General features: G+C 42.2%; 1 protein-coding gene across 13 annotated transcripts in view; it reads left to right on the plus strand.

The window, feature by feature from the left end:
- nrxn1a (neurexin 1a) overlaps window positions 1-27,260 on the plus strand; it is a 55,066-nt gene that overhangs the window by 5,523 nt on the left and 22,283 nt on the right. For 4 of the 13 annotated variants that reach the window (XM_046377423.1, XM_046377429.1, XM_046377426.1 and 1 more), the window contains exons 3-12: window positions 2,836-2,853; window positions 3,646-3,675; window positions 15,590-15,891; window positions 16,991-17,014; window positions 18,949-19,110; window positions 20,975-21,046; window positions 21,341-21,565; window positions 22,002-22,149; window positions 23,348-23,478; window positions 24,401-24,653. In XM_046377423.1, the coding sequence (XP_046233379.1) occupies window positions 2,836-2,853; window positions 3,646-3,675; window positions 15,590-15,891; window positions 16,991-17,014; window positions 18,949-19,110; window positions 20,975-21,046; window positions 21,341-21,565; window positions 22,002-22,149; window positions 23,348-23,478; window positions 24,401-24,653 (1,365 nt within the window). The remainder of the gene's footprint in view (window positions 1-2,835; window positions 2,854-3,645; window positions 3,676-15,589; window positions 15,892-16,990; window positions 17,015-18,948; window positions 19,111-20,974; window positions 21,047-21,340; window positions 21,566-22,001; window positions 22,150-23,347; window positions 23,479-24,400; window positions 24,654-27,260) is intronic. The other 9 variants (XM_046377428.1, XM_046377435.1, XM_046377436.1 and 6 more) reach the window with 5 other exon arrangements.

Genomic DNA, 27,260 nt, shown 5'->3' on the forward strand with positions numbered 1-27,260 from the left:
AGTGATGACGTTATTTTTTCTCTTGGCAGTAATGGCTGATGTTAGCAATAGAAATCTCATAACATAGTTCCAGTTAGGAGGTCTCTTTGGATGGATACGGGTTGAGCAGTAATGCATTGGATTGTGGCAGATCTGCTCTCATGTGAAATTATATACCTTTACCAGCATAAATAATACTATAATACATAGAATAATTTTAGCTCCCTTTTTGGTATTAAGATTGTCAAAAGTATCAAAAAAAGCTAAGCTACGCGCTGAAGCTAATAAAAATAAAACTCGGATTTCCAATAAGGCTTTCAACTAAAGCCTGTACTGACATTAACATTATTACAGTTGTGTTGGTATGTGCTCTGTACCAGTACTGTGTGCAGAATGTTAATTGAAAAAAATTTTAAAAAAGAAAAAGAAAAAAAAATCCACCCATTTTGTATGCCTGTAACTTTTTTCTCTTTTTGCCATGTTATCAAAAGATATATCAAGTACTGATTTTTTGTGTTGTACTGGAGTTTAAAATTCTGATGTTGTGACATCCTTAGTTGGTATGAGTGTATTGTTTTGGATATTAGGTAGAAGTTGCTGAAGGGTTTAGATTATAATGGTGAAATAAATATTTTAAATGGTTAATTTGTCTTTTCCTTGGTTTCTCAGTAGTGATGTTATTGTAATTCATGGACATAGACTCAGGAAAGCTCTTCGAGGTACTATTGCGGCGAAACAACATCTTTTCAGACAGAAATAAACAGCAGTAAATGGAACCAGTTAACAAAAACATAAACCTTGAACAGAATGCAACATCCTCTGATGCTTGGTTCTTATCTTAGACCTCTCTGAATCATGCAACTCATTCCCTGAAAATAGTTCAGAAATACAGAGAGGTCAGAGAAGTGAGCGGATGATGGATTCTTTGTGGATGGTTTAAGTACTTGGAGTGCTGTGTAGTGGTACAACATGAGGTTTTTGTTTATTTGTTTGTTTGTTTGTTTTTTTAACTGGCTTGCATTAACTGTCGTTCATTTCAGTCTAACAAGATACCAGCTTAGTGGGATATCTCCAACCACAGGATCAGTAGGCTGAGCTAATATCTATGCAACAGTATCACTACCAAGGAATAACTCATACACAGTTGTGCTATGTGGGAGTAAAATGACTAAAAATGGGAGTAAAATGACTAAAAGCTCAAGTCAAAATCTCTTTTCACTAGTAAGAGTAAACTTAGGATGTTAACAGTACCGAAGGTTTTGTAAAATGTTGATTGTATATGGTGGAACCATAGATGTCTCTTTGGAAATGAGGATGATTATTTGCAGCAAGCGTGTGAGTCTGGGTTGTGTAGTTGTTTTGTAAGAGCAGGACAGAGTCGGTTGGGTATAAAGGTTTATCTCTCATGTGATACCTTGAAATTATTGTGATTTTGGACACAGCAACCGCATGGAGGCTGCACAGTAAAGCTTTCAGACAAAATTTATTACCCTATGAAAATTACAAAAAAAAAAAACATCTGCTGTGAATCTTTAATACTGAAGGAATGTGCTCTACTTGAGGAGAAAATGGATGCACAGGAGTGCGTGTGAGCCGGAAATAAGCAATTTTACCCTGGCTGCGCTAGTGTCCATACACATTTACAATTAGTTATCTTCAAGGCTCCCTAATGATACACTTTTGCTCACGCTCATATTTTTGCAGATTTGTGACAAGCATAGATACATTAGCACAATGATATAATATTGCAGTATAATACTGTAAGCATTTTTTTTCTCCCCTGAAGGATAGTGTATCACATCTTTCCTTGTGAGGAGAAGTCCATTTATCTGGATTTTGTTTCTGATTGCACAACAATATGTCAGTTTTGGAGAGAAAATTGTTTTTTGAGATTAAGAAAATATATACTGAAGAGAGTTCGGGCAGGGCTATGCATAAATTACTGTCTGAGCCATCATGCCCTCCGGTGAAGGCAGAGTGAACCTAGCTCGTTAGGCCTGGCCTGGCTTGCGTTGTCCTTGAGGGCAAGTCGCTGTTAGCATGCTAATGGCTCCACCTGTTTCTGCCATGCTACTAGCACAAGGGCAGAGGCAAGGAAACACTCAGATGAGCTCACAGCTCAGAAAACACACACTGTCACATGCACACTGTTACACACACACACACACAAACACGCACACACTCACTCAGTCTCAGTACTGAACCATGCATGCCCCTTGTCCTCCTGCATTGCTAATCCATCCCTACATGTTTTCCTGCTATTTCACATCATTAACTGCCATAGTCAATGTTAGTGTGTGTGTGTGTGTGTGTGTGAATGTGGGGGGGGGGGGGGGACTATGCGTCTGAATGTGTGTGTGTGTGTGTGTGTGTGGGTGTGTGTTGCATGCTATCTGTCGGGGGGCTCTGGGTGGAGGAAGCGGCTGCAAGGTAAGTTCTGGGGTAAACGGCTCTTGAATCCAAACATACAGGTAGGAAAGCATATGTTTGCCCATAAACCCCCTCCCCCCTTCACCCTCTGTATGTGCGAGTATGGGTGAGTGTGTGTATGTGTGTGTGTGTGTGTGTGCCCTTATGTAAGTGTATCGGCACACTCATAGAGAGAGACTGGGTTATTTTAATGCCACTGTGTGCGTATGTATGTATGTATGTACGTGTGGACAAACCTCAGTTTTGGCTACCAGTGCAGCATGGTATCCATTGTGACGTTTGCGTGGACTTTGCATGTATGTTACCACGGTAACCCTGGACGGGTGTGCATGTACAGTAAGTAGCCATGGTAACCCAAGACCTTAGCATGCATGTTAATGAATGTCTGTCTCTCTCTCTCCTCACTCGGCTGCGACACCTTCCCAGAGCACAGCTACACTCCAGGTAGGTTGTACTTCTATCTATCTATCTATCTATCTATCTATCTATCTATCTGTCTGTCTGTCTGTCTATCAATCAATCTATCTATCTATTGATCTATTCTGTCTATGTCTGTCTGTTAAATCTTAATTCAAACATCTCTTTCTTTGCTTCTCATCCGCTCTTTTTCATTTTCTTAAATGTATTAAGTATTGATTTAAGTACACATTGCTTTAGCATTCCTTCCTTTGTCATCATATTACTTTCATCCATTTATATCTCTTCCGTGTCAGCTTTGTCCTTTATATTCCTCTGTCCAGCCTTCATGTTCTCATTACCTCTTCTTTTGGGGAATTAATGTATGTTGGTCTGTGTGGGTATGTAGGGGTTGGTTGCTGACATCTGGTAAGTCCCACATCCCATGTTTAATCATCTGAAGTGGCTCCAGCCTCAAGGTTACAGAGACATAGGCACACACAGACACTGTTCTGCATACGACCTAGTTCACAACTGTGTGCAAACGTCTGTGTACGTACCTGTCTGTGCGTAGGATCGCTGCCTAGGATGAGTAAGTGTCTTCAGAGCAAGTTTTATTTTAACTTATTTTATTTTTTAGACCTGTGGAATAATTTAGAGGACTCATACAAACACGTGCACACTTTTACACAGTACTTTAGCCTTCACAGCATGTCACTGACAGGCTCCTGTATCGCCAACACACACATGCACACACACACACGCACACACACACACACACTCATATTTCACGCTCCATGAACCTTTGCTGTGCTGACTGTGCTCTTGTCTTCCTTTAAGGTCTGGCACACCTGATGATTGGCGACCAAGGTATGGCCTCCTCTTACCTCACTTCCTGTTGTCCTCTGCTATACCATCATCCCCTATCTCCTCACTCCCACACTCACAACTCCTTGCAACCCCCCCCCCCACCCCCACTCCCACCCCCACTTCATCGCCACCTGGCGCGGGAGGAAGTTGTCTCTCTAGGCACTGAAGTAAGGTCAGTTTTTTTTTCTGTAATTGACATTTTTTCATTTTAAAATGGTTCTTATCAAAAAATTCAGTTTTAATTTAAACTGGAATGGATGATTTGGACATTTGCAGTGGAACAATTAATTTTAGCAATAAATTAAAAATGACCTTAAAGCTTACTTTCTGGTGTGATTTTTAAAGAGAACGATGAGCCTGAGAGCAATTTCCACTGTGTTATATACTATAATCATGGCTGCTGATGTAGGAGTGGGTAATGGGAGGGTGTAGACGGCTGCGGCTTGCTGGTGCTTGGCTGGGTTAGCTTTGGCATTGCTCCACGTCATGGAAATGGAGCTAAGGGCCGACTGATCGACTGACTCCATGGATGGTTTGAACTCGTCTTTACTCTTCCACCTCATTTCATTTTCTCTCATCTGTATGTAAGAGTTTGATTGAGGGGATGGGAGAATTGAGAGTGTGTGCATGTGTGTGTGTGTTTTTACGATATGATTTGAACCAGTGACTCTGGCAGTTTTTTCACCCACATTCATCCATGGCTTTTCATCGGCTTCCAGCATGTCTTGCTCTGCTGCTGCTGGTGGTCACATGGGCTCTTGCTCACACACTGTCGAGCACATGTGATTCTGAACAGATGTTCTCCTGTATGAAAGCAATGCTGGTGTACCTCCACCCCCAAGATGTCCAGTGTTTTTGAACACAGCCCAAGAACAAGTGCCACTGCTCTGCTTTTTGAACATTGCTCAAGATGAACAAAACTCACAATGCCACCTGTCTCTTGTTGCCCTTTTTTCTCCCCTTTTTCCCCTACTGCCCTCTATGTCACTGTTTGGGACTCCACCCTCTGTGAATGTAGGAACACTCAGAGGTACCCCCCTCCCCCACTGATTTTCTCATGTGTATGGCTAATGGGCTGTTTTCTGGATTGTTTTGAAGCTGAATGTACTGACAGGTTCTTTTGTGTATGGTAATGCAGACCTTTAGAACCATTAAGGTTCTTATTTGCAGTTACCATTAAAATGAAATGTTTCATTTTTGGTCAGGTAAGCTGATGATGCATGTGTGTGCGGGTGTGCGTGTGTGTGTCAGCGTGTGTGCGAGCATGTGCACAAATAAATACGAGCTCCAGCATATGGTGCTTTTGAAAATCTGAAGGTAGGTGCTGCTGGATCAGCCGGCTCTGCATGACGCTGATGAATACACTGATTGACCCACATGATGACAGGCCCGACCGTGACAGGCTGATCTGCATCTATTGTGCTCTTTGATTGGATGAGAGAGGACATGATGACGGCTGTCTCCCATTGTGACGGGGGCCGCCGTGTATTCAGTGAAATGTGGTATTTACTGAAACGTTCATCCAGGCTGGTGGACAGAAATATCTTCAATAGGGCGCAAATTATTTCTTCAACCATCTATCACTGTTCGATATCACCATTCTGACAAGTATATTTCTATCTGAGCCTTTTTTTTCTGTTTTGATTGCTTAGTAAGCTGCTACTGTTGGAGTTTGTGCCTTAAAATGTCTGCCATGAATCATCCAGGTGGCAGTGAAAATTTAATTGCTTCATCTGGCTTACGCTCAGCATTTTAAATCACCTACTTAAGGACCGACATGTATTAACATATGTTTCCAGCATTATTACACAATGTATTCAGTGTATTTGTGTATAGTGGATGCCCTCACTATTACGGACGTTTGGATTGTGATAGGCTGAAAGTAGAACTGTGGCTGATTTCTTTTTCTTCTATTTTCTTTTCAACCTTTGAAGTCTCTTTCAGAAACTGTACACATGAAAAAGCTCTGTGTGTGTGTGTGTGTGTGTGTGTGTTTGCTCTGCATACTGAGATGTAAAGGCTGTCAAATGGTGCAGACGAAGCCTAGCTTAGGTTAGCTCAGCGTAAAGAGGCTTTTTGAGGAGCCCGCAAAGCTGAAATGAGTTTCTTTGAGGGGGCGGATTGGGTGCAGGGAGGGGTGTCTTAGAAAGATATATAGCATGTGTGTCTGCTTGTGTGTGCGTCTGTGCCCGGAGAAATTGAGAAAAAGAGACTGCGCCTGTGAGCGAATAGCTAAAGGAATGAATGATAGAGGGAGTAGGGAGGGAGAGAGGAAGCGAGAGAGAGATAAAGTGAGTCGTCTCCTCTCCTGTGATGTAGAGCAACTGGCTGTATCTGCAAAGGGACAGCGGTGCTCCTGTCTGCCCTCCCAGCCCAGTCATTCTCCAAGGGACATCAGCCCTGATGGGGAGCCCGGGACCTTTCCCCTCCTCCATAAAACACAGCTATCATTCTCCCTGGAAACGATACCCACAGATCACTAATCACTTTGAGAGGGTGAAAATGCACGAATTGTGAAGGAAAGAAAGAAAGGAGGGAGGCAAATTGGATTTTCATAAGTATCGAGCAGCCAAAGGAAGAGGGGAAATGGATTCTTTTTTCTTTTTTTCTCTCTTTTTTTGAAAAGTATTGAGCAGCAATAATCTGGATGGAAAATGTGCTTAAAGCCAAGTAGCAGATTTTGCCCTTTCTCTTCTCTCTGTCTGGCCAAGAATAGACCATGAAAGGTTCTGGGTGAATGAGTGATTGCACGTTCTGAATAGGGTTGAGGAGTGGCTCTTGGATGCAATTGGCAGCGGTGCTTGTTTATGATATTTATACATCTATATTTTTTAGATTTCAGGCAGTTAATAATGGTTGTTTGTCTGCACGTCCAAGTGTTCTCGATATCAATCCAACAATCTGTGCACGGCATAAACAAGTGGTCAGCCTCGCTTGAAGTGACCTTTACACGCGCGCTTACGTGAACGGACGGACAAACAGACACACACTCACACACAATAACCTTTAGAGAGTGCCTGCTGAGTAGGTGAGTGAGTGTGTGTTCAGTGTAAATATGCATGAGTAAGGCTGCCTGCACATATTCTTCACGGTCAGTGGATGAATGCAGGAGAGGGAAGAGGTGTGTGTGTGTGTGTGTGTGTGCGCGCGCGTGCGTGTGCATGTTCAGGGGAGGTGGACTGTGAGTCATCACTTGTGACTCATAAAGCGTCGGCAATCAAAGCGGCTCATTTTAACACATTGTCTTATGGCAAAAACACACAGATGGACGCACACTGCGCGCACACACACACACACACACACACACACACATGTTCAGTGTCACACTCTCTGGATTTCTCTTTAAATGGTCGCTTTAGTTGTTGTCACTCCACCTCTCTCACACTGTCTCCCAGACATACACATGTGCATGCTTTTCTCACACACACACACACACACACACACACACAGACAGAGTTGTGTTTCCATCCCTTTTGGGGACGTTACACAGACTTACATTCAGTTCCAGGAGGCTTAACCACCACCTAACCATTGCAATAGACATTACTTTCCTAATCTTATCCTTTACCTTAACCTAATTATAACCTCAACCAAACCTTAAAGCAAATTTTCAAGTCTTCACTCTGATATTTAATGATTTATGTAGTGGGGACCCGCATTTTGTCATAAGCAAGGTGGGTCTTCGCAGTGTGACTGTACCAGATTTTTGTCGCCACAACTACTGGAATACGCCTCCACACACACAGAGTCACACACACACACACACACACAGAGTCACACACACACATACACTCAGCAGCTCCTTGCTGACTCCACCATATGTGGGGTTGAGAGCGGCAGCAGACGCCAAGACAAGAGGAACCAGTCAGTACCAGCACAGTACAGCATGTCTCCTACCTCTTACTCATCATCAGCTAACGGTCCTAATAATAAACTGCACAAGCACTGATTATTCTTTGATAAAATACATGCTAAAATAAACTAAAACAAATAAAAAAAAACTGTTTTGTTATTTAAGTACTTAGTACTTTGTAATTTATCAAGACATCTCATTACTGTGTTGTTAGTTTTACATCATTCAACGCCACAAATAATGATTATATTTATTATCAAATAATCTGCTCATTTTTCAGTCACATAAACATTTTGATTATTAAATGTCATAAAATTGTCAAAAATTCTGCTGAGGTTGATAACTTCTGTTAACTTTAACCCCAAATATCCAATTCAGTTTTTGTCATATATGACAAAGAAACATCAAATACTCTCATGGGGAAACAGTTGTTAATTTTTTCCCCCAATATATTCAACTGATTAATCAACAGTAAAATAACAGTAAAGTATCTATCTATCTATCTAAAGCCGTAGCAGAAAACATTTGAGCAAATTGTCTCATGCCTTAAAGTGTAGTGACCTTTTACATCGTATTATAGAAATACTGCTCTTTCAAAATCACCAAAATATGTTGTTTCCATTTGCCAAATTCCTGTAATGCACTCCATAACTGTCAATAAAACATATTTGTCAGGCGCACATTACACAGTATAGTTGTAATGCTTACATAATTCAGCAAGACGGGCAAGTGAGCAGTGTCCAACTTGAGGTGAGAGAGAGCCGCCTGGTGCTAAGAGGCAAGTGTCTGGTGATTGGCTGCCTGCCTGACGGACTGGCATGAAATTGGCTCCCAATGGTCATATCTTGAGTTGAGAAAAGAGAAAAAAAAAACTGTTAAAACTAAGTTGTGCTCACTATGACCACCAGCAGTGCCAAAGATTGTTAGCAAAAAAAAAAAAATACTAGATATACCCTTTCCACTAATGGGACTAATTCTGCCTCTACTCTCCACTACTAGCACCCATTGCAGTATTATACTGCAGTGTTCATTAATGCTTAACACCTATGTAGTTCTTGTAATGAAAGCTGCAGCGCAGTCTGTGCCCCCCCCGGATTTACCATGGGAAATGTGTACCACTCCCACTAGTAAATGTACACATTTATTGGTAATTGTATGCAATTATCATCCTGTTAGCGAGCGTTGACATTAACATTTTCCCACATTCAACGCAACGCTAATAGGGAACACACAAAGCCGAGGCACCCTGTAATCGCCTAAAAATAAAGACATCAAACGCACTCCCCGTTTACGGAGGATGAAGGGGAAAGATAGAGCGGGGGCTGGCTGCAAGTGTGTAAAGGGAGGGCGGGAGAAGGCGGTATAGGGTGACGGAGAGTACAAAAGTGATGGTGAGGAAAGATAGGAGCGCCTTCGGAAAGTGGGAAAAGAGGGCTGAAAAGAGAAGGTCGGAGACGCGGAGGGAGACAGGAAGGGAGATAAGACTGCAGCGTTTCTCAGCAGGGGAGCTGCATCTCTCTTGGGCTCCCCAACTTGACACAGTCTCGCATCAGCCAGGATGGTATTCATCAGTGATGCGGATACCTCATCCAACACACACGCACAAACGGTCCCTTTTTAGAAAGAAAGAGAAAAAACAGGCCTGTCTGTGCTCCAATTGTCTCTTACCTGTTCTAGCAATTTCCATTGTGTCTGGGCGGGTGCTGTGTGTAGTGGCCCAATTGGCGATTCACTCCAGTACCCCATCTGGCATTTGAAGTTCATTTCTTTGCTGTTTGCCAAAACAAGAACAAACACATGAACAAGCGGACCCACACTTGCACACACAAAAACACACACACACAAACACTCATTTCCTTGTGGTACTTGTCTGGCATAACTACAACAACTGAAATAGCCACAGCATTCATTAAAAGCCCATTACATTACCTTTATGAAAAGAGGTCTTGATGCTCTTGTTATTTGTTAACAACCTGCTGTAAGTGGTTTCATTAGGTGCATGCGTGGTTGTGTGACGCCGCAGTATATGTGTGGCTCTGCATCCATGCAAATCTGTGCGTCGTCATTTATCTGTGTGGGTATATTTAACTTCATTGTTTCAAATCGGTTTGGATGCCTGTATGCACAAATGCACATTTTTTCAGTGCTGTATGGTCTCCTCTGTGTGTATGTGCCATGATGTATGTACATGTGTGTGTGTGTGTGTGTGCGCACCCCTGCAGTGTGTGTGTCTAACACGGATGAAACTGACTCTGATCTTATCCAGCTTAAGACAAATACAGTGTTCTGCCTGCAGACATTGTCATGGAAGCAAGCTGGTTTGCCTGGGTAAAAGAGAGAAGGCCAAATTCAAGCTCCAGACACAGAGAGAGATGAGCAGAGATAAAAGAAACAAAAAGGGACAAGAAATAAAAGATTGAACATAATGGCAGGAAGTGTGTTGTGCATAGTTTTTCCTCTTAAAATGAATACAATGGGATTAGATAATATTCAGTTAAGCTCTATTTGTCTCAAGGGAACTCATTTTGAAATTCCCTTAAAAAAGATAAGACCATATCTTCTCAAAAACCAATCTTAAATGCATTGCTGTGCACTATTAATGAGGCAAAAATGTTTCTTTGACCAGTTTATTTAATCACTTTAAATTGACTGTCTTTTGGTTTTGCATACGTCACACTGGACTACTTTACGTCACAAGAAGTTATTCATTATAGGCTGCAAATGATGATTCTTTTCAGTATTTTTAATGTGTTTAGAGCTGCAACGATTGGTCAATTAAGACCATTTCATTGACAGAAAATGAACTTGAACTTGAACTTGATGATCATTAAAAAAACTTCTCCTTCAAAGTTAGGAACTTGCTGCTTTTCATGTGTTTTTGCTTGGTTGTCAGACAAAACGTGTGTGATGACATCGCCTTAGGCTTTGAGAAACTCTGATGGGTATTTTTCACTGTATTTTTCACTGTTTCAATCATTAGTTACAGCCCTATAGTCAATCTCTGTCTATTATTTGATCTTTAAATTGACAGAAAATAGTGATAAAGGACATTTTCAAAACTGAAAGATCAGTTTGCAGTGATAAGAAAAATAAAAAATAAGATAATCTTATATTTATCAAAAAGTGCACTTATGCTTAATAAATGACTAACCGGTCTTCAGAATTGTTGATTAATTTTCTGTCGATCAGCTAATTGATTCATCTTTTCAGCACTGGTTTTACTTCTGGGCCTGCAACAGCTTTGTCAGAACAGTATATTTCATGTTGCGAATGAATTCCTTCAATTTAACAACAACAAAAAGGAATAAGAGCCCAGCGTTGCAGACCACCAATCTGTCACTTGTGTCCTGACAGTAATATCCTCCTCTACAGTATTGCTCCCCTGGCAGTGATGTGATAGCCCAATCGGTTTCAAAGTCAGATGCTGTATATCACTGAACAGAGATGGAAACGGCAGTCGTGGCCTTTACTGAACTTGGCTGTATGGATTTTCACACTTTAACTTAATATAGAGACTATGCATATGTTAGCATACATTTACATACATTTCCAACTCTGGTCATCTATCTGTATACTGTACGAGTGCGCAGTTAATCCACCTGTCTGTTATTAAGGAGGGATGCCTTTATGCACGATGTTTGAGTTTATGCTGTGTGTTTGTGTGTGTGTGTGTGTGTGCATTTGCGTGTGTGGACAGTCTGAGAGGAACTGATAGCAGAACTGCATGGTGGGCTAAAAACGAGGTGCAGGGGAATTGCAGTGTGCTATCTCCAGAATGACAGGGCTGCCATGATTGAGGCTTGCTACACTAGGATTTAGATACACCAGCATTTTTCTCTTTTTCGTTCTCTTCAGCCATCCATCCCTCACTCTCTGCCACTCCCTTTCCTTGTCTCCATCCCTCCACCTCTTTCTCTCTTTTCTTCCATTTTGTGTTGCCCATCTCAATGAGTCCCTCCATCTCCTCTCGTTTATTCCCTCTTCTTTCAAATCCCGCTCGTGCATCTTTCTGGCTTTTCTCTGCCCTGCATCTTTTTTCCACCTCGCTCCTGCTATCAGGTGCTGTATAATGTAGGCTCCCCTGATGTGCTCCCAGCCTCCATCCGCCATTTTGATTCAGTACAGCTGTCCATGATAATGTACTGTTCACTCAATCACTCTTTCTCCCTCTCTCACCCTCCTTCCCCATCTCTCTTCCTGCCTCTCTCTCTCTCTCTCTCCCCCCCTGAAACACACATGCACAAACACACGTATCTGCTGTAACCCCTGTAACACAGGGTTGCCATGGAAATGACAAATTAGTGTGTGAAATGTTGAAGAGGAGACCCATGAGAAGATACAAAGCCATATGAGACACACACACACACACACACCATATGCACACAGACACACAGAGAAATCCAAGTGGTGTGTGTTTGATCGTCAGAGGGGCGGCACAGTTGCAGCTGGTCCCAGTTGCAACCATCAGATCAGTTATTCACACTGCCTCTTCTGTCTTCCCACTGCTTTATTCATTAGAGTAGTAGTTTAATGATAGCCATCAAAGTCTGATGCCAGTCATCCTCCATCTTTGCATTTTTGCCTATTCCCACTCTGCCAGTAGCCTCTGCAGTTAATAATTCCTTTCATCCTTCGCATGCCAGTTCCTTGCATATTTTCCTGGTTGTTCCTCATAGAAATTCCACACCTCCTTTCTTTTCCAAACATGTTTTTGTTGTGGCATGGATACTTTTTTATAGTTTCAGAGAAACTATATCTTAGCCTTTTTGCCATCAGGTGTGCATAAACTACAGGTTATATACTTATTTTTAAAACTCAAAAATGTTAAGTCAGTGGTTGTCCTACCAACGTCGGCCGTGACATCCGCATCATTGAACTGAATCAAATCATCTCAGTGAGATCAAGTTCTCAAGAGAGAGCTGAAAATTAGAATAGAATAGAAAACCATTTATAGCAAGATAGGTCTGCAACTGCAAACTACAAACTGTTGATCACTTTTGCAGTCAGTCAATTTATTGTCCAGTCTGAAGAAATGCCCAGCGATATTAAACAAACAAGTGAAAACAAGGAATAACATAAAGATTCACAAAACTAATTATAACCTCCAAAGCAAAATTATTTTTTTTTTGAAAGAAATTTCCCTTTTTGTGATCTTTAGTTAGAAAGAAACTTGAATGCAATGAAAAACAACCAGTCACACAGCAGCCTTTTTAAATCAGCAGTTACAGTTCAAAACGACCAATTAGAAGTCATAGTCAACAAATGACTACAAGAGTAATAAAAAGGAATCATTTAATTATAAAGCTTTAAAGCTTTTATCTCCATAGAAAATAACCTAGCTTGAAAGATTCTTCTTTTCCTTTCCTTTACTTACTAACTTTATTCAGTCACATAGTATCATTAAAATCAAGGTGACCTGAGAGCAATGAAGACTATTTACATTCTTTAAATACCACCACACAAGAAACCGTCATTTAAACAACAAATAGAAAGGAAACAAGATGGTGTACTTAAAAATCTCCACAGGAAATGAAGTATTTTAGCCTGAGAGATTTCTTTTTTCCCTTCTGCTTTCCTTTCCTTTTCCCTTTTCTTACGTTTGTGCTCTCCACCCTCCTCATCCTCCCGCTCACTTGCTTTGATCGGCAGTGCTCTCCACAGGATGAAGTGTGACATGTGGTGTGTATGTCAGTGTCTGTCTCACTGTTTACTCTGAGCTAATACTGACTCACTCCATTAATCTGAGCTACAACAGATCCACTCCAACCTGCCCACTTGAGAGCATGCATGTTTCTGCACGTGTGTGTGTGTGTGTATACATGCATGCACCACACATGTTCTTCATCGTGTTTGTGTCACCCAATATGCATTTTCCCTGCCTGATTTGTGTGTGTGTGTGTGTGTATATGCCTGTTGTTGTTGCGGGCCAGAGCTTCTAGATCGATGCAGAGATGCTTTATGTGCTCCTGTCTGCTCTAATGACATGTCTGTAAATTAGCAACAGAATGGTGGAGCACCACACTGAAACCTAATGGCACGTCTGTAAATTACCGCTAGAATGCTGCTGGACGGCTGTGTGTGTTCTCATTGTGAGCAACTTGGCTCCCGTCCTCACTGTGCCACCTCATCTACATTTATCTACGTGTCTTGCCTGTGTGTGTATCCGTGCATTTGTGTGATTGTGTTAGCGTTTGTTGCTGTTCTTTCTGTGCAAGTGTGTGTGTGTATTGTGTGTGCCTCCCTCCTCCTCCTCGTCCTCCTCCTCGCTCTCGCTCCTCTCAGTAAAGACTAGCCCGAGGCCCTGAGTTGGTAATAGCTTTTCTGACAGCAATACACCAATATTTACAGAGACCAGCACCCACCCACACCCCTGCACATTTCATACACACTAAAAAAACCATATACTTGTCTGCACACACATACACACTCACGTGCTGAGCGCAAAGTTTCACACACTTTTTTTTTCTTTTTGAGCCATGCTCTTTCTCTCTCCCCCTCTCTCTCTCTTTTTCACACACACACACACACACACTTAATTAACATGCTGGGAGGGAAGGAATCACACTTGGGGCAACTCACATGCATGCTGGCAAGCAACTTGTTGTTTCTCACTCATATATTGGCATTCACACTTCGTTTTTTTTTCATGCAACAAAAGCAAACAAGGACAATTTGCCATAATTGCTCTTTGAATTATAACATATTCTCACTTTTTCCTTCTCATTATTCTCTCTGTGTTATATTCACTCAAGTGCGTCCGATTCCATTTCAAAACCTCTTCTCTCTGCTTCTCACTACCTTAATAACCTATTACACATCATTCTATTACGTGGCAATCCGCCCCCACCCCCACTCCCCTCTTCCTCTCCAACGGCTCCTCACCAAGTGTCTGTCTTGCTCCAGCCTGACCTAGTACGTGTTAAATTCCCCTCTGTTCTCCTCATTACCATGTTGGTGGTTACGCCAGAGGCTCCACAGAGCAGAGAAAAAGAGGCCAACGAGATGTGCAGAGAGGAATGGTGGCGTGAAGCTTGAAGCGAGGTGTGAGAGATATAAGGATGCCGGTGAGGAGAATGCTGGATTGGATGCGGAGGAAGGGTGATGCTTTGGGGGAGGGGGATGGGTGTGAAGGAGACAGATAATGTCACCCGTGCTTGCCAGCACGATAGTATGATCATTTTTTTGCACGCAGATGTGTGTGTAGGCGTGCATATTTGTTCCTCTGCCTGCTTGCCTATATGGCTGTGCACTTAAGTAGGTGTAAGAGAGTAGATAAGAGAGAGAGTAAGCTTAAGGATGATGGATTGCAAAACCTCGGTCTAGTGTCCTTGGGGGTCACTAAGGCTGTGCAAGGTGAGTTGCCATTGGCTGTGTGCTTGTTACTCCAAACTCGCCAATCCTGCCTGCTTTGGCTGCCATGATGCTTACAGGCTGCTATTCTCATCTTCATCGTCACCTGTCTCAAAACCTTTCTAATCTCTACGGCCACTTGCAGATACATACGCAGACACACACATTCTGGCATTTCGTGAACGTCACGAAATGAGCCATGTTGTCAAACAAGACCACATCACTTCAGACTGCCAGCACAGCTGTTCTCTCAAAAGAGAGGATGGCAGGTTTCATAACAAGTTTGGAATGCTACAGACTCACGACTGTCTCTCACATCCACACTGTTTAATCTCCAACCCACATGAGTGATCAAAGCTTGTTTACACACCACTCCATGGTACGATTAGAGGTATGGAAGGAAGTGTTTCTTCCAAGTGCTGGCATCAGTGAGGCTTTGCTTGACAGTAACAACATTTTCAGCATCTTCAACAATATGTTTTGTACTGCACATCCGAATCAAATTTAACCAGGCCTTGCAGAGCTTTGTTTTACTCGCTGGCTCTGATGAACACCCACCATTTTATCATCTTCGAGCATATTGTGAAGAGGAGTGTGGGAAGAAGCAACATAGCTTGGATTTTGTTCTAATCATGATAATAATGCTCAACAAGAGTATAATGGCTCCACACTTTGTTCTTCCTCCCCTGTCTCCTCACTCTTCTATCTCAGCTCGCGAGGAGTATGTTGCCACCTTCAAGGGCTCTGAGTACTTCTGCTACGACCTGTCGCCCAACCCCATCCAGTCTAGCAGCGATGAAATCACGCTCTCCTTCAAAACGCTGCAGCGTAATGGCTTGATGCTGCACACTGGCAAGTCAGCCGACTACGTCAACCTGGCACTGAAGAACGGTGCCGTGTCGCTTGTCATCAACCTTGGCTCCGGGGCCTTCGAGGCCTTGGTGGAGCCCGTCAACGGCAAGTTCAACGACAACGCCTGGCATGACGTCAAGGTCACCCGCAACCTGAGACAGGTAACCAGACAAGAGGAAACAGAAGAGTGAGCGACCAAGCAAACAGGAGAGGAGAGGAGAGCAGAGGAGATATAAAATTAGTTAGGATACTGATAAGCCCTGAAAAAGAAAGATTTGAAGGGTCATAGGGAGGGACAAATATGATGACAAGTGGAAGATTTATGAATGGATAGAAGCATGTTTGGATTTTAGTTAGTGATGAAATGATTAATTGGCAACTATTTTCATCTTGATTGACTAATTCATCAAGCAAAGATGCCAAACATGTACTTGTTTGAGTTTCACTCTGTGAAATGTGAGGATCTGCTGCTTTTCTTTGTTTCATATGATTGTAAATTGAATATTGAGTTTTGGACTGTCAGTCAGACCAAACAAGAATTTTGAGGGCATCACTTTGGCAAACTGTGAGGGACATTTTATAGACTTTTAGTTGTGAATCAGATTTTTTTTTAATTGATTTTCACTTTCAGTATTAATTTTAATTCCATGCATTGTAAATAGTTTTGCTGTGCATGAAAAACAGTGACTGCAGCAGATCCAGGGGCAGTGGGAAGCAGACAAGACTACAGTCCACAGCTAGAAACTAATCAATGTAGAAGATACGGTCAGTGGTCTGTTGTCCAACTGCAGTGATGCTGTGGTAGGAAGAAAATACCTGAGGTTTTGGTCTTAGTTTACAGTGGGTTAACCAGCAGACCAGCACTGCTTTCAGCTCTAGGTGAGTGCTTTTTCAATTGTGTGTGTGTGTGTATGCATGAATGAGTGAGTGAGTGAGTGAAAGAGAGAGAGAAGAAGAGTGAATTAAAGAACAATGAGGGTCACTAGCACTCAGGTGCTTGTAACCCACCTGTGCCCTGCCTCTACCGTTTGCCTGTTTGTACTACTAACTTGACTACTAACTTTACTAACCTGCTAGTGAAACTAACCACCATCCATGGAATGATTCATTCTACTAACCTAACCTGTGCCCTTCTCCTAGCGAAACCACTCCAACCAACCTACTAACCTCACCAGAGGCCTTCTAGCTTTCCTTTTTTTTGTTCCCGAAGTTGTTTTGTTCACAGTTTTTTGCTTTCCTTTCTCCCCCTCTCCTACAAAGCACTCAGGCATTGGACACGCTATGGTAAACAAACTCCATTGTTCGGTAGATATCATTCTAATTGTTTCTTAGTTTGGGTTTGCCCCGTGTCTATTTCCTTTTGAGCCATAGACATCAAAACTAAACCAATAAAAGGATAAATGCGGTTGGTAATCTTGTACGCTTAAAAAGCCCCCACCCCCCATCCCTCGTTGCCAACCACTTTTTTTCTTTAAACCCCCCCCCCCCCTTTTCCGGTTTTTCCACTCCATCACTCTGTGACTGACATGTAGGCGTGTACTGATTGGCTCATCCCTCACCTGCACGCAAATGGCGAGCCCCCTCCCCCCCCCACCCCTTTCCTGCATGGCGTACCTGAGAAACACTTCTCCTCTCTGATTGGTCTGTAAAATGGAAAATGGAAAGAGAGGCGCCTCCTTCCCCCTCTTTTTTTTTATTTTTTATTTTTCTCCTTTTGATTTTTCGTCCTCCACTCTGCCACTGCATGTTCTCCATGGTGCCTCTGATTCATCTTGTCCCCTGTTGTTGTTTTTTATCTGCTGTGTCCTCTTTGCCAGTGGTTGCATGCAGAAAGAGGAACAAGCTGCATGTTGATATATTTATATATGTGTATATGTGGAATGTACCGTAACCCATCTAACACTTGTGTGTGTATGTGTGTGCGTATGTGTGTGCATCAATATGTGTGTCTTCCCACATGTGTCATCTCATTGTGAATCGCTGATCTAACAAACCCCCCCCCCCCCCAGACCACGAACTAACAAACTAATACCATCATCACAATTCACCCTAACAACGCAATTACATAACATCATCACAACTACTAACAGCATCGAAATCATTAACCCTAACCTCAGTAACCCAACACAGCTTGGCCTGACACAAGTTACACTACTGTGGCTGTCAGCAGTGCAACAACTAACAACTACTAACAAGTAAACAGTACTAACACCCACCTGTGTAGCACGAAGAAGCCTGTGGAGACTTTACTAACACCTGCCTGGCTGGACAAGTTTGTCTGGCAATGATAAGCACCAGGGAACACATTGGAGTGGGAAAGTAAAAAAAAATAAAACCCACAACCTTTATGTTCTGTAGAATATTAGGGTGATAACGTATCACTAACTGTGACAGGGTTTGCAACCAGGGCAATCTAAAAGCCCCCATACAGGCTATTATACAGCAGAATGGGCTGTTTAAATTATAGGAACACCTGAGTGTCACCTTAGGTAGAACATTAAGGAAACTTGTTGTTGGTATATTAGGAAGTAAATCAAACTGCATCTTCTACTAGATAAAGCAGCTTAGAGTCTGTGTTAGAGACAGATGGAGGAGAACTTTTAATGTAAAAATGGAACTAGCACAGAGGCTGATGCTAGCCTTCTAATGCAATGCTGCACAAATCGTGTTAGTCTTGTCTGTTTTGCAGTCAGCACAATGCAGGGACAGAACCGACTTTGAAGTTTGGGTGTGGGGAGTCCTGAACCTTTGGGCATCAGTAAATCCTTATTAATCACACACAGGATCTAGTTGTTATTCTGTATGATAGGTCACTGTTGACAGGCAGAGGCAGGCAGACCACATACAGTAGTCTGACTCCGGTTAGAGCGTACAAGTGGTAGATGAGGCAGCAGAGCATATTACTAAATACAGGCAAGGTGAGTGAGTGGCATTCAGCAGTGTCATATATCAACATAACTTCAGTAATACCAACTAAAACAAGAGGCAGCGCCACTCGATTATATCACACAGTTAGCACTGATCCATCCACACCAAAGTCCCAACAGCACAACAAGCCAATTCCCCAAACCAATCAGGCCTTCTTCCCACCAGAGTGCATACACATTGGTTACCAGAGTAACGGGGGGCTAATTTGGCTGGTCAGCGCCTAGCTAGCGCTTAGCGCTGCCTTTGGTGTGAGTATATAGCGTGTCCTTTCCCTGTGCTTTGTTGTGTAGGTGACGATCTCTGTGGACGGCATCCTGACCACCACAGGCTACACCCAGGAGGACTACACCATGCTGGGCTCGGACGACTTCTTCTACGTGGGAGGAAGCCCCAGCACTGCTGACCTGCCCGGTTCTCCTGTCAGCAATAACTTCATGGGCTGTCTCAAAGAGGTGGGGATGCATACATTATGTTGCCATACTACTGCTAGGCATTATGGTTGGAAGAAAGAAGGACAATAGGTTATTTTTCCCAAACTTCTGCACACATGTAAAACAACATTGTTAATGACTGATTCGTTTGACTGAGTTTATGCAGAATTTAGCCTGAATGAGCTACTGATCTCCATGTGATAATTTCTTCACAATTTGATTCCACTGAAAGACAGTGAATGATGATATTTAATTATTACCCAGTTAATACAGTGATGCTCCACATATTTCTGTATACTCTCAGGTATTGAGAAATACAGATCTTCTTTCTCTCTCACTTTCTCTTTCTGTCTCCGTTCCTTTTGCGTCACGCATCATGCAAACATTTCGCACACATTATCTCATGAAGCACGCACACAAACACACACGCACAAGACGTGCTTCCATTTGGCAGAATTGCACAAACAATCCCAAACGTGCACACACCCTCCCCAGCATCAGAGAGAATCAGTGATGAGTGTCGTTGAGGGAGTAGATACAGCACTAAGCACTAACATGCTAATTAGCTACGCCACAGAGACGCTCCATCCATCCGCTGTGCCTGAAATGGGCCACCGCACTGCAACAACAAAAACTCACATGACACACTGGTGAAAACACACTCATATGCTCACACACACACAAACACATTTTTACCATGTGTGCATGTGCATTTTCGAGCTGGGATGCACAAATACCCCCAATAAAAAACAAAGGCAAAGACAGTCAAACACAAATAATCTTACATGTGCATACGCAGCACTTGATGCAACAAAATTCCGAAATACATCCTTACAGCCCTTATATCCACATGGAGGCTCAGTCTCACTTTCATTCGCACAGACTCATGCAGAGGCATAAACAAACAACCAAACAAGGCAACAGATGATTTGCCAAACAGAGAGCTATCTGTATCAGCGGTGAATGCACTCTGTGTTGCTTCATTAAGACGGATGGTGTTTAAACGAGGCTGCCGCTGTCAAAGTGAACCCTCCACTGGCACATTTACATATTTAATACGATGATATGATAATCTGTGTTAGCAAATTAAGATGTATGCAGCGAATCACGCACATGAACGATCATGGCTGTAACCATTTTGTGCATCTGTTGTGGTGCAGACTCACTCCTACACGTATACACACACACGCTACCATGCTACACTTTTATTCAAAAATCACCTCTACGCAAAAGCACATGGCATTGCAAACAAAAGACAGAGGTGAACAGCCAACACCGAGGAGAAATTTATGTGATGTTGTTGGGTTGCTCACAGGTCTTCGAAGGAGGTCTGGATTGATAAAGCGGGGCCTGTGTGTGCTTGTCTCCTCACGACATCAGAATGCTCAGCACAGGCACACTCTTTACACTCATGCTGCTCAGTCAGAGAGCGTACTGTGTCAGGGAGAGGGAAGAGTGAAACAGAAATGGACAGAGGAGAGAAAGAGCAAAAGCGGCCATGCAAGTGGCAGGGACAAATGGCAGTTGTCAAAAGATGAGAGCGGAGTGGCTCACTCATCTTAAGTAACTTGGATATAAAAACATCATAACACTTGAATTAAAAAAAGGTTTTGAGGGCTGAAAGATTAATGGGTACCTGGTCATATTTAAGATGTCTTGTTCCCTCCTAACCTCTTCAGTATTAAGAGGTATCAGGTTAATCAAAGCATGTCTTTTTGCTTGTTTTTTTTTTTTTTATTTTGACTATTGTTTAAAGAAAAACTCCAACTCTCCAATTCTGTGCCACACAGAATTATGAAGCTTGTTTTTTTTTTTATTTAATTCAAAGGTGAATAAATGTTTCTTTAATCTTTAATCTTTTCCCCCTCAATCTTGTCACCTGAAGGTGGTGTACAAGAACAATGATGTACGGCTGGAGCTGTCTAGACTGGCTAAACAGGGAGACCCAAAGATGAAGGTATGTACCTTCTACAGCATGTACAACTCGAGCCAGACAACACATTATCCGATTATACACAGAACACAGACATCGTTTTGTACCACAATCTCCTGTCAGGCCCTGTGAGGCTCATACTGTAGAATTTTAAGTAAATGGGATTATATTTTTGAGAGATAGCCAGCTCACAGCTGGGAGCAACTGGCTTTATTTCATTCTCAGTCTGAAAAAGAAGGAACCATCATTTTGGTCTTGATGTTGAATGTATACCAGATTAACAGCCCCCTTTTTTCAATGCTCTTATTCCTGTCCCAGGTAAGTGGGGTGGTGTCCTTTAAGTGTGAGAGTGTGGCCACGCTGGACCCCGTGACCTTTGATACACCAGAGTCTTTCGTGGCACTGAGCAAGTGGACAGCAAAGAAGGCGGGATCGATCTCGTTCGACTTCAGAACCACGGAGCCAAACGGGTTGATGCTTTTCAGCCATGGCAAACCCCGACAGCAGCAACGCAAGGACCCACGCACACCTCCTACAGTCAAGGTGAAAAAAGAAAACTTAAAGTAAAAGAAATGAGACAGACTGCAGCCATGCTGGCAACTCTATGAGGCTGTGCTTAGTGCAAGTGCTTTGACCTTTTTTTTATGTTGTTGCAGAATTTGTCTACTAAAAACAAAACCTGATGTGATTTTTGTAAAGCACCTCTTTCACATCTTAGTAAAATCACATAAATTCCAAGATGGCTGCCAGTAATGATGCCTTTAATAATTTTGTCCTACAGTCCCTTGAAATTCAGGTTGGTTGCTGACTAATTTCAACTGAAATTGAAAGACACTGCACATAGAACCTGATTGTAAATTGTTAGACCGGAGCCTTATCACCTTATTGTGACTTGCAGCTATAATTTGCATTTTTATTGCTATCCATCAACCTCCCTGCTTTTTACAGAATACTGATGCTGCATCTCTGTGGCTTACAGGTGGATTTTTTTGCCATTGAGATGCTGGATGGGCACCTGTACTTGCTGCTTGACATGGGCTCAGGAACCACCAAGACCAAGGCTATCGATAGAAAGGTCAATGACGGCGAATGGTATCACGTGGACTTCCAGAGGGACGGCCGCTCTGGTACACTTACAGCTCTCTCACATCTGATGTTAGCTTTGACCACAGAGGTTGATAGGGAGGAGGTGGGGGATAAGGAGTGGATAAGATTATAATTCATTTTATAGCAAGCACTTGCTTCATTCAAACTGGATTTATTGAATCTGGTTTTAAGGGCAGTGTATAGACCATTTTTAGCACAATCATTATACAGTAGCACTATCAAATTTATTGTAAAATTTTAGTGTAATTACCATAACACTAAGGCTGTAATTAAAGCAACTGGTTGCCTCTACGTGTTGTTAATGTTAAGGGTCTGAATACAATACATTCAATATTTCAACATCCTCTATGCCATGCAATTACGGTTAATTATGGTTGACGTTACAGGTAATATTGTATCCCCACCCACAGAAACACACAGCCACGCACACATACACACACAAAAAAACATAAACAAACGAGAAACGATAAAGACAAACATATGCAGGGTGATTTTACGGCTCCCCTTCATCTTCAGAGCTGCATAACTGAGCCCTGTACCCTCTGACATTGTCCTTTCACAGCTCCAGTAATATTTCATGAATGTTTTCCATTTTTCAAGTGCAGATGCTTCCTTATTTTTCCAGTTTTGCAATAAGAGGTTCTTATAACCTAATAACAGGAGGAGGATTTTTCATCTAGTGCAGCGTCTTATTTCTCAACATTTGGAAGGAGAAAAATGTTTTGTCAAAATGCAACATTGCACTTAAAAGATTTTGAAATCCATCTTTCAGTGTTCTCTCAAGTGTTTCTAATTTTGTTACCATACCAAATTTTCATCATGATGCCAGTATAGTTACCTTTTTCATGTCAGTGTCCACAGCAGTCTTGAAAACCACAGTAGAGGCTTCCAGTCTTCTCAGTTTCTTTTGTTTACTGTAACCGTACTTATGCCTAAAAATAAATGTATTAACAGTTTATTGGTGACAAAATGTTGGACATGGCACTTTTAAACAAACAGTGTGTGGAGTTTTTCCATTGCTTTTGATTATGGCAGCGATAAGTGGTGGTGATGATGAGGAGGAGGAGTACCAATAGGGGGAAGGATGAGGCTGATAAAGATGATGATGGTAGTCATAATGGTGGTGGTGGTGATGACAGTGATGATTGCGATGAGGATGTTCCCGCTGAAGGTCATAATGATTACTGAAGTTGCTTTGATGTCTCGCGGTGAATCCAGGAACCATCTCGGTGAACAGTGTAAGAACAGCGTACACGGCGCCGGGGGACAGCGAGATCCTGGACCTGGACGACACTTTGTACCTTGGAGGACTACCTGAGGACCGTGCTGGACTCATCTTCCCCACAGAGGTTTGAGTGTTGCTGTTGTGTGTTCAGTTGCTTAACTGTTCTGATAATCAGGTCATCTTTTAAGTCAATTTCCAAGCAAACATTTGATATTTCCTGCTTTTCAAATTGTAGAATTTGCTTCTTTTCATTGTCTTACATTGTAATAAACTGAGTATTTTAGAGATTGGGGTGAAATTGAATAACAGATATGAGGTTAAATGTAAATTTAGGAGGACAAATGAGGGCTGGCTTCCTTTCTCAACATTTCACTGTTAGAAGAAGACAGTGTCATGGGGATGAAAGCTCGAAAAGATTAAGTAATTCTGGATTACAGTCTGAAACTAAATTCTGATGAAACTATCGATTTTGGGTTTTTAATTTTAAAGACCTAAAAATTAAACATATTTTAACTTTAAATTAATTGACTAAAGGATATAATGTATATGCTTCTGCAAACAAAACAACTAGGCCTTTGTTAAGTATTTTGTTGACTTGTATACTTGTATTATCCCAAATGTTTCCAACAATGTTCAAACCCAGGAAAATTATTACTATTATTTTGTTGTTATTTGGTTGCCTGTCGCTACAATTTACGGGAGAGAGTCAGATAGTGAGGAAGGAAGTCAGCGAACTGAACCAAATGTAACCTGAATAAAATTTTAATTAACAGTCACATCAGATATATTTTAATTGAAGATGGTGGTTGTTTAACACTGAAGACACTCCCATGATCCCAGGCTACTTAAGTCATTTGCTTGTTTATTTATTTGTTTTGAGCCCTAGCAACAGAAACTACAAAAACAGTTGTTGTTGTAACCTTGAAATAGCTTTAAGTAGCTTTTAAATAAGGATTTGATTTCGACTTTAGTTTACCATCAAACCTGCAAAATGTGAACAAATTCCTTCAAGTGCAACCACTCAATGCCGGTGACCTCCTCCTCAGGTGTGGACGGCTCTGTTGAACTACGGCTACGTGGGCTGCATCAGAGACCTGTTTGTGGACGGGCAGAGCAAAGACATTCGACGGCTGGCTGAGGCCCAGAGGGCGGTGGGGGTGAAGCCCTCGTGCTCCAGAGAGCCGCCCAAACAGTGCCTGTCCAACCCCTGCCAGCACAACGGCATCTGCAGGGAGGGCTGGAATCGCTACGTCTGCGACTGTTCTGGGACGGGATACCTGGGACGCTCCTGCGAGAGAGGTGAGAATGACTCGATGGGAGGTCGGAAGGGAAGGGGACAGGAATTAACACTTCAGCTGGACTTTTGGCAACCTGTGTAGTAATTGGCATGAATGCACAAAACCACATTTTCACAATAGAGATGAGTAAGCTGGCTAATTCCAGCCACTAAACAGCAACACATTTTGTGAAAATTAATAATATGTCATGAAGCAAAACACAGTCATAATGACAGCTTTGTCATTTTATTTTTGGCTTGAGAACATTGAGTAATGCCAAAGGGATGAGTGACAGAAGACAGATGGTATGGGACGAAGACTCCCAAGTTTTTAAGTCAGAAATAACTCCATCAAACGCTGAAAATATATTATGATCATCATTTATATTGGGCAATAAATTTATATTCATTATACGGTACTTTTACGTTGCTTTTTTTTTCCTTTAAAAGGCCCATCCTAACAATTTACACCAGTCTGATAGTTGTTTGATGTCTGCTACAGAGGTACCCTCATAAAGATTTATAGCAGATAAAAATGTGACTAAACTATTCAAATAAAAAGGCTTGCGAATTGAGTTTAGGTGAGTTTACCATCCATTATGCCCCTGGTGATGGAGAATAGGAAGGCTGGCAGGTAGACAGCAGTTACTGTAGCGATAGGTGGAGACAGAAAACAAGGACAAAGAGAAAAATGATCTTTCTTGCTAACCAAAATAATAAAACCAACAATATTAATTTTTCATCTTTTCTGTCTCTGGTTATATCCTTTTTCAAAACAAAACCTTAAAATTTTCTGCATCAAAGAGAGAGTAGTAAGGGAGGCAGGGAAAAGAGAGGATCAAATGGGGTGAAAGAGAAGAGGTGGGTGGGTGCAGAGCTGCAGACATGACTATTGGACTGCTATGGATGTAGAGACTAGGAATCTATGGCAGAGGAAATGTGCAGAAAGCAGGGAGCCCGAGCTGCGACGGAGGAGGGTGGAACCACCGGGCTGGAACCACCATATGACAGCAGGTGAGGAGATGAGGAGGGATGGCAGACGGGAGTAGAAAATCTGACAGAGAGAGAGTTATGAGAAAAGGTATGAATTCAGGCCGAGTGAGAAATGGAAAGTAGGAAAGATTGGCAGAGGGACTGATACAGGCCTGTTGAAAGAAGCGAGATGGAGTCAGACAAGGAGAAGAGAAGAAATGTTGTTTGTGCCACGACTGCTGACGCGTCTCAAGTGATGATTGTACTATCATCTAACAGGAGATATAGACACACACACACACACACACTTTCTGAAAGGCGTTGATATGAAAATGTTTTATTTCAGAGGACAAACATCCGCAGTGTATGTTTATCCTAGCAGTGCACCCTCTCACTGTCGCTCTGTCTCTCTCTCTCTCTCTCTTTCTCTTAGCTCTGTCTTCCTCTACATCTTTCTTCATCCCTCTCTGTGTGCATTGAGGGGTCACTAACTGGTGGTTCAGTGGATTAAAGGAAGCACAGATGGAGAAGCAGATGGAGAGAGTGATTGGCCGTGTTTACGCCTTCTACCTGCGGTTTCCCCCTCCCTTTTTTCCCCTCCCTCATTCTCTCACTCTCTCCTTTGTTCGCCCCCTTCTCTCTTCTTTAATGAACAGAGATGTTCGCCGCGCTCTCGCTCTAAGATGAATTTTTATATTTTAAAGAGCGGTCACACATATTCCCAGCGACACATTTGCACATTTCTTCACACATTTTCAGCTCACTGCTGTTCATGCTGGTATCATTTTTCCCTTGCTGTCCTGATTTCTTTATGGAAGCTCATTCCTGCCTGGATAAGAAACAAAAATAATAAAATTTCATCTTAACCAATCAGTGGCTAAAAAGTGGAGTTTCCTTTTTTTTAATATTAAAGGGCAGATTTTTCACACATTCAACCTTATTTGTCAAACTAATGATTCAAAACAGAAATAACGTAATCTGTTCAAAATTACTAGATACTAGAATAATAAGCAGGAAAGTCTGTGAGTCAGAATTAGCATATAATACTTCAAGGTTTTGACTCACCACTTAATAAAAATGGTTAGATAGCAAAGCACAATGTATGACACACCAGTATGCCATAAATGCACCACTCGCTCCTGTTGGAGAGACATTTTCTAAAGACAAATCACCAGTTGTTTAAGGAAATTAGACCTTTTTTAAAAATGAAGCTAAATATCTGTGACCCACTTCTAAGGATTTATGTCTTCAGTAGGAAACAATGGGCTTTCAGATGAGTGCCATTGGAAAACTACAAAGTACTGAGAGTTGGACTGAAACATTATCGGTTTTGGTCTTTTCATCACTGGCAACAGACGTGCAGCGTGTAACACAGTGTGTGCTACATGCATGCAGTGGAGTGATGGCATGCGATGCAGTCAGTGTGCATCGCTCTTAATCATTTTCTTTTGCCCTTTCCTGGCATAAATGGGCTCTCATACCTCCTTCCAGCCAGCCCTCCCTCCTGTATTTGCCTGGTAGTGAGTCAGGTGCTCTGGTGAACAAAATTTAGTCAGCTGTCTCCTTTATCAGAAATGTGTGCACGTGTGTACGCGTTCGAGTGTGCTTGGGCAGGCGTGTGTGTGTGTGACTGTTAGTTATGTTATCTGTGATATAAC

The sequence above is a fragment of the Scatophagus argus genome, chromosome 21, assembly GCF_020382885.2.
Source record: "Scatophagus argus isolate fScaArg1 chromosome 21, fScaArg1.pri, whole genome shotgun sequence".
Classification (NCBI taxonomy): Eukaryota; Metazoa; Chordata; class Actinopteri; family Scatophagidae; genus Scatophagus; species Scatophagus argus.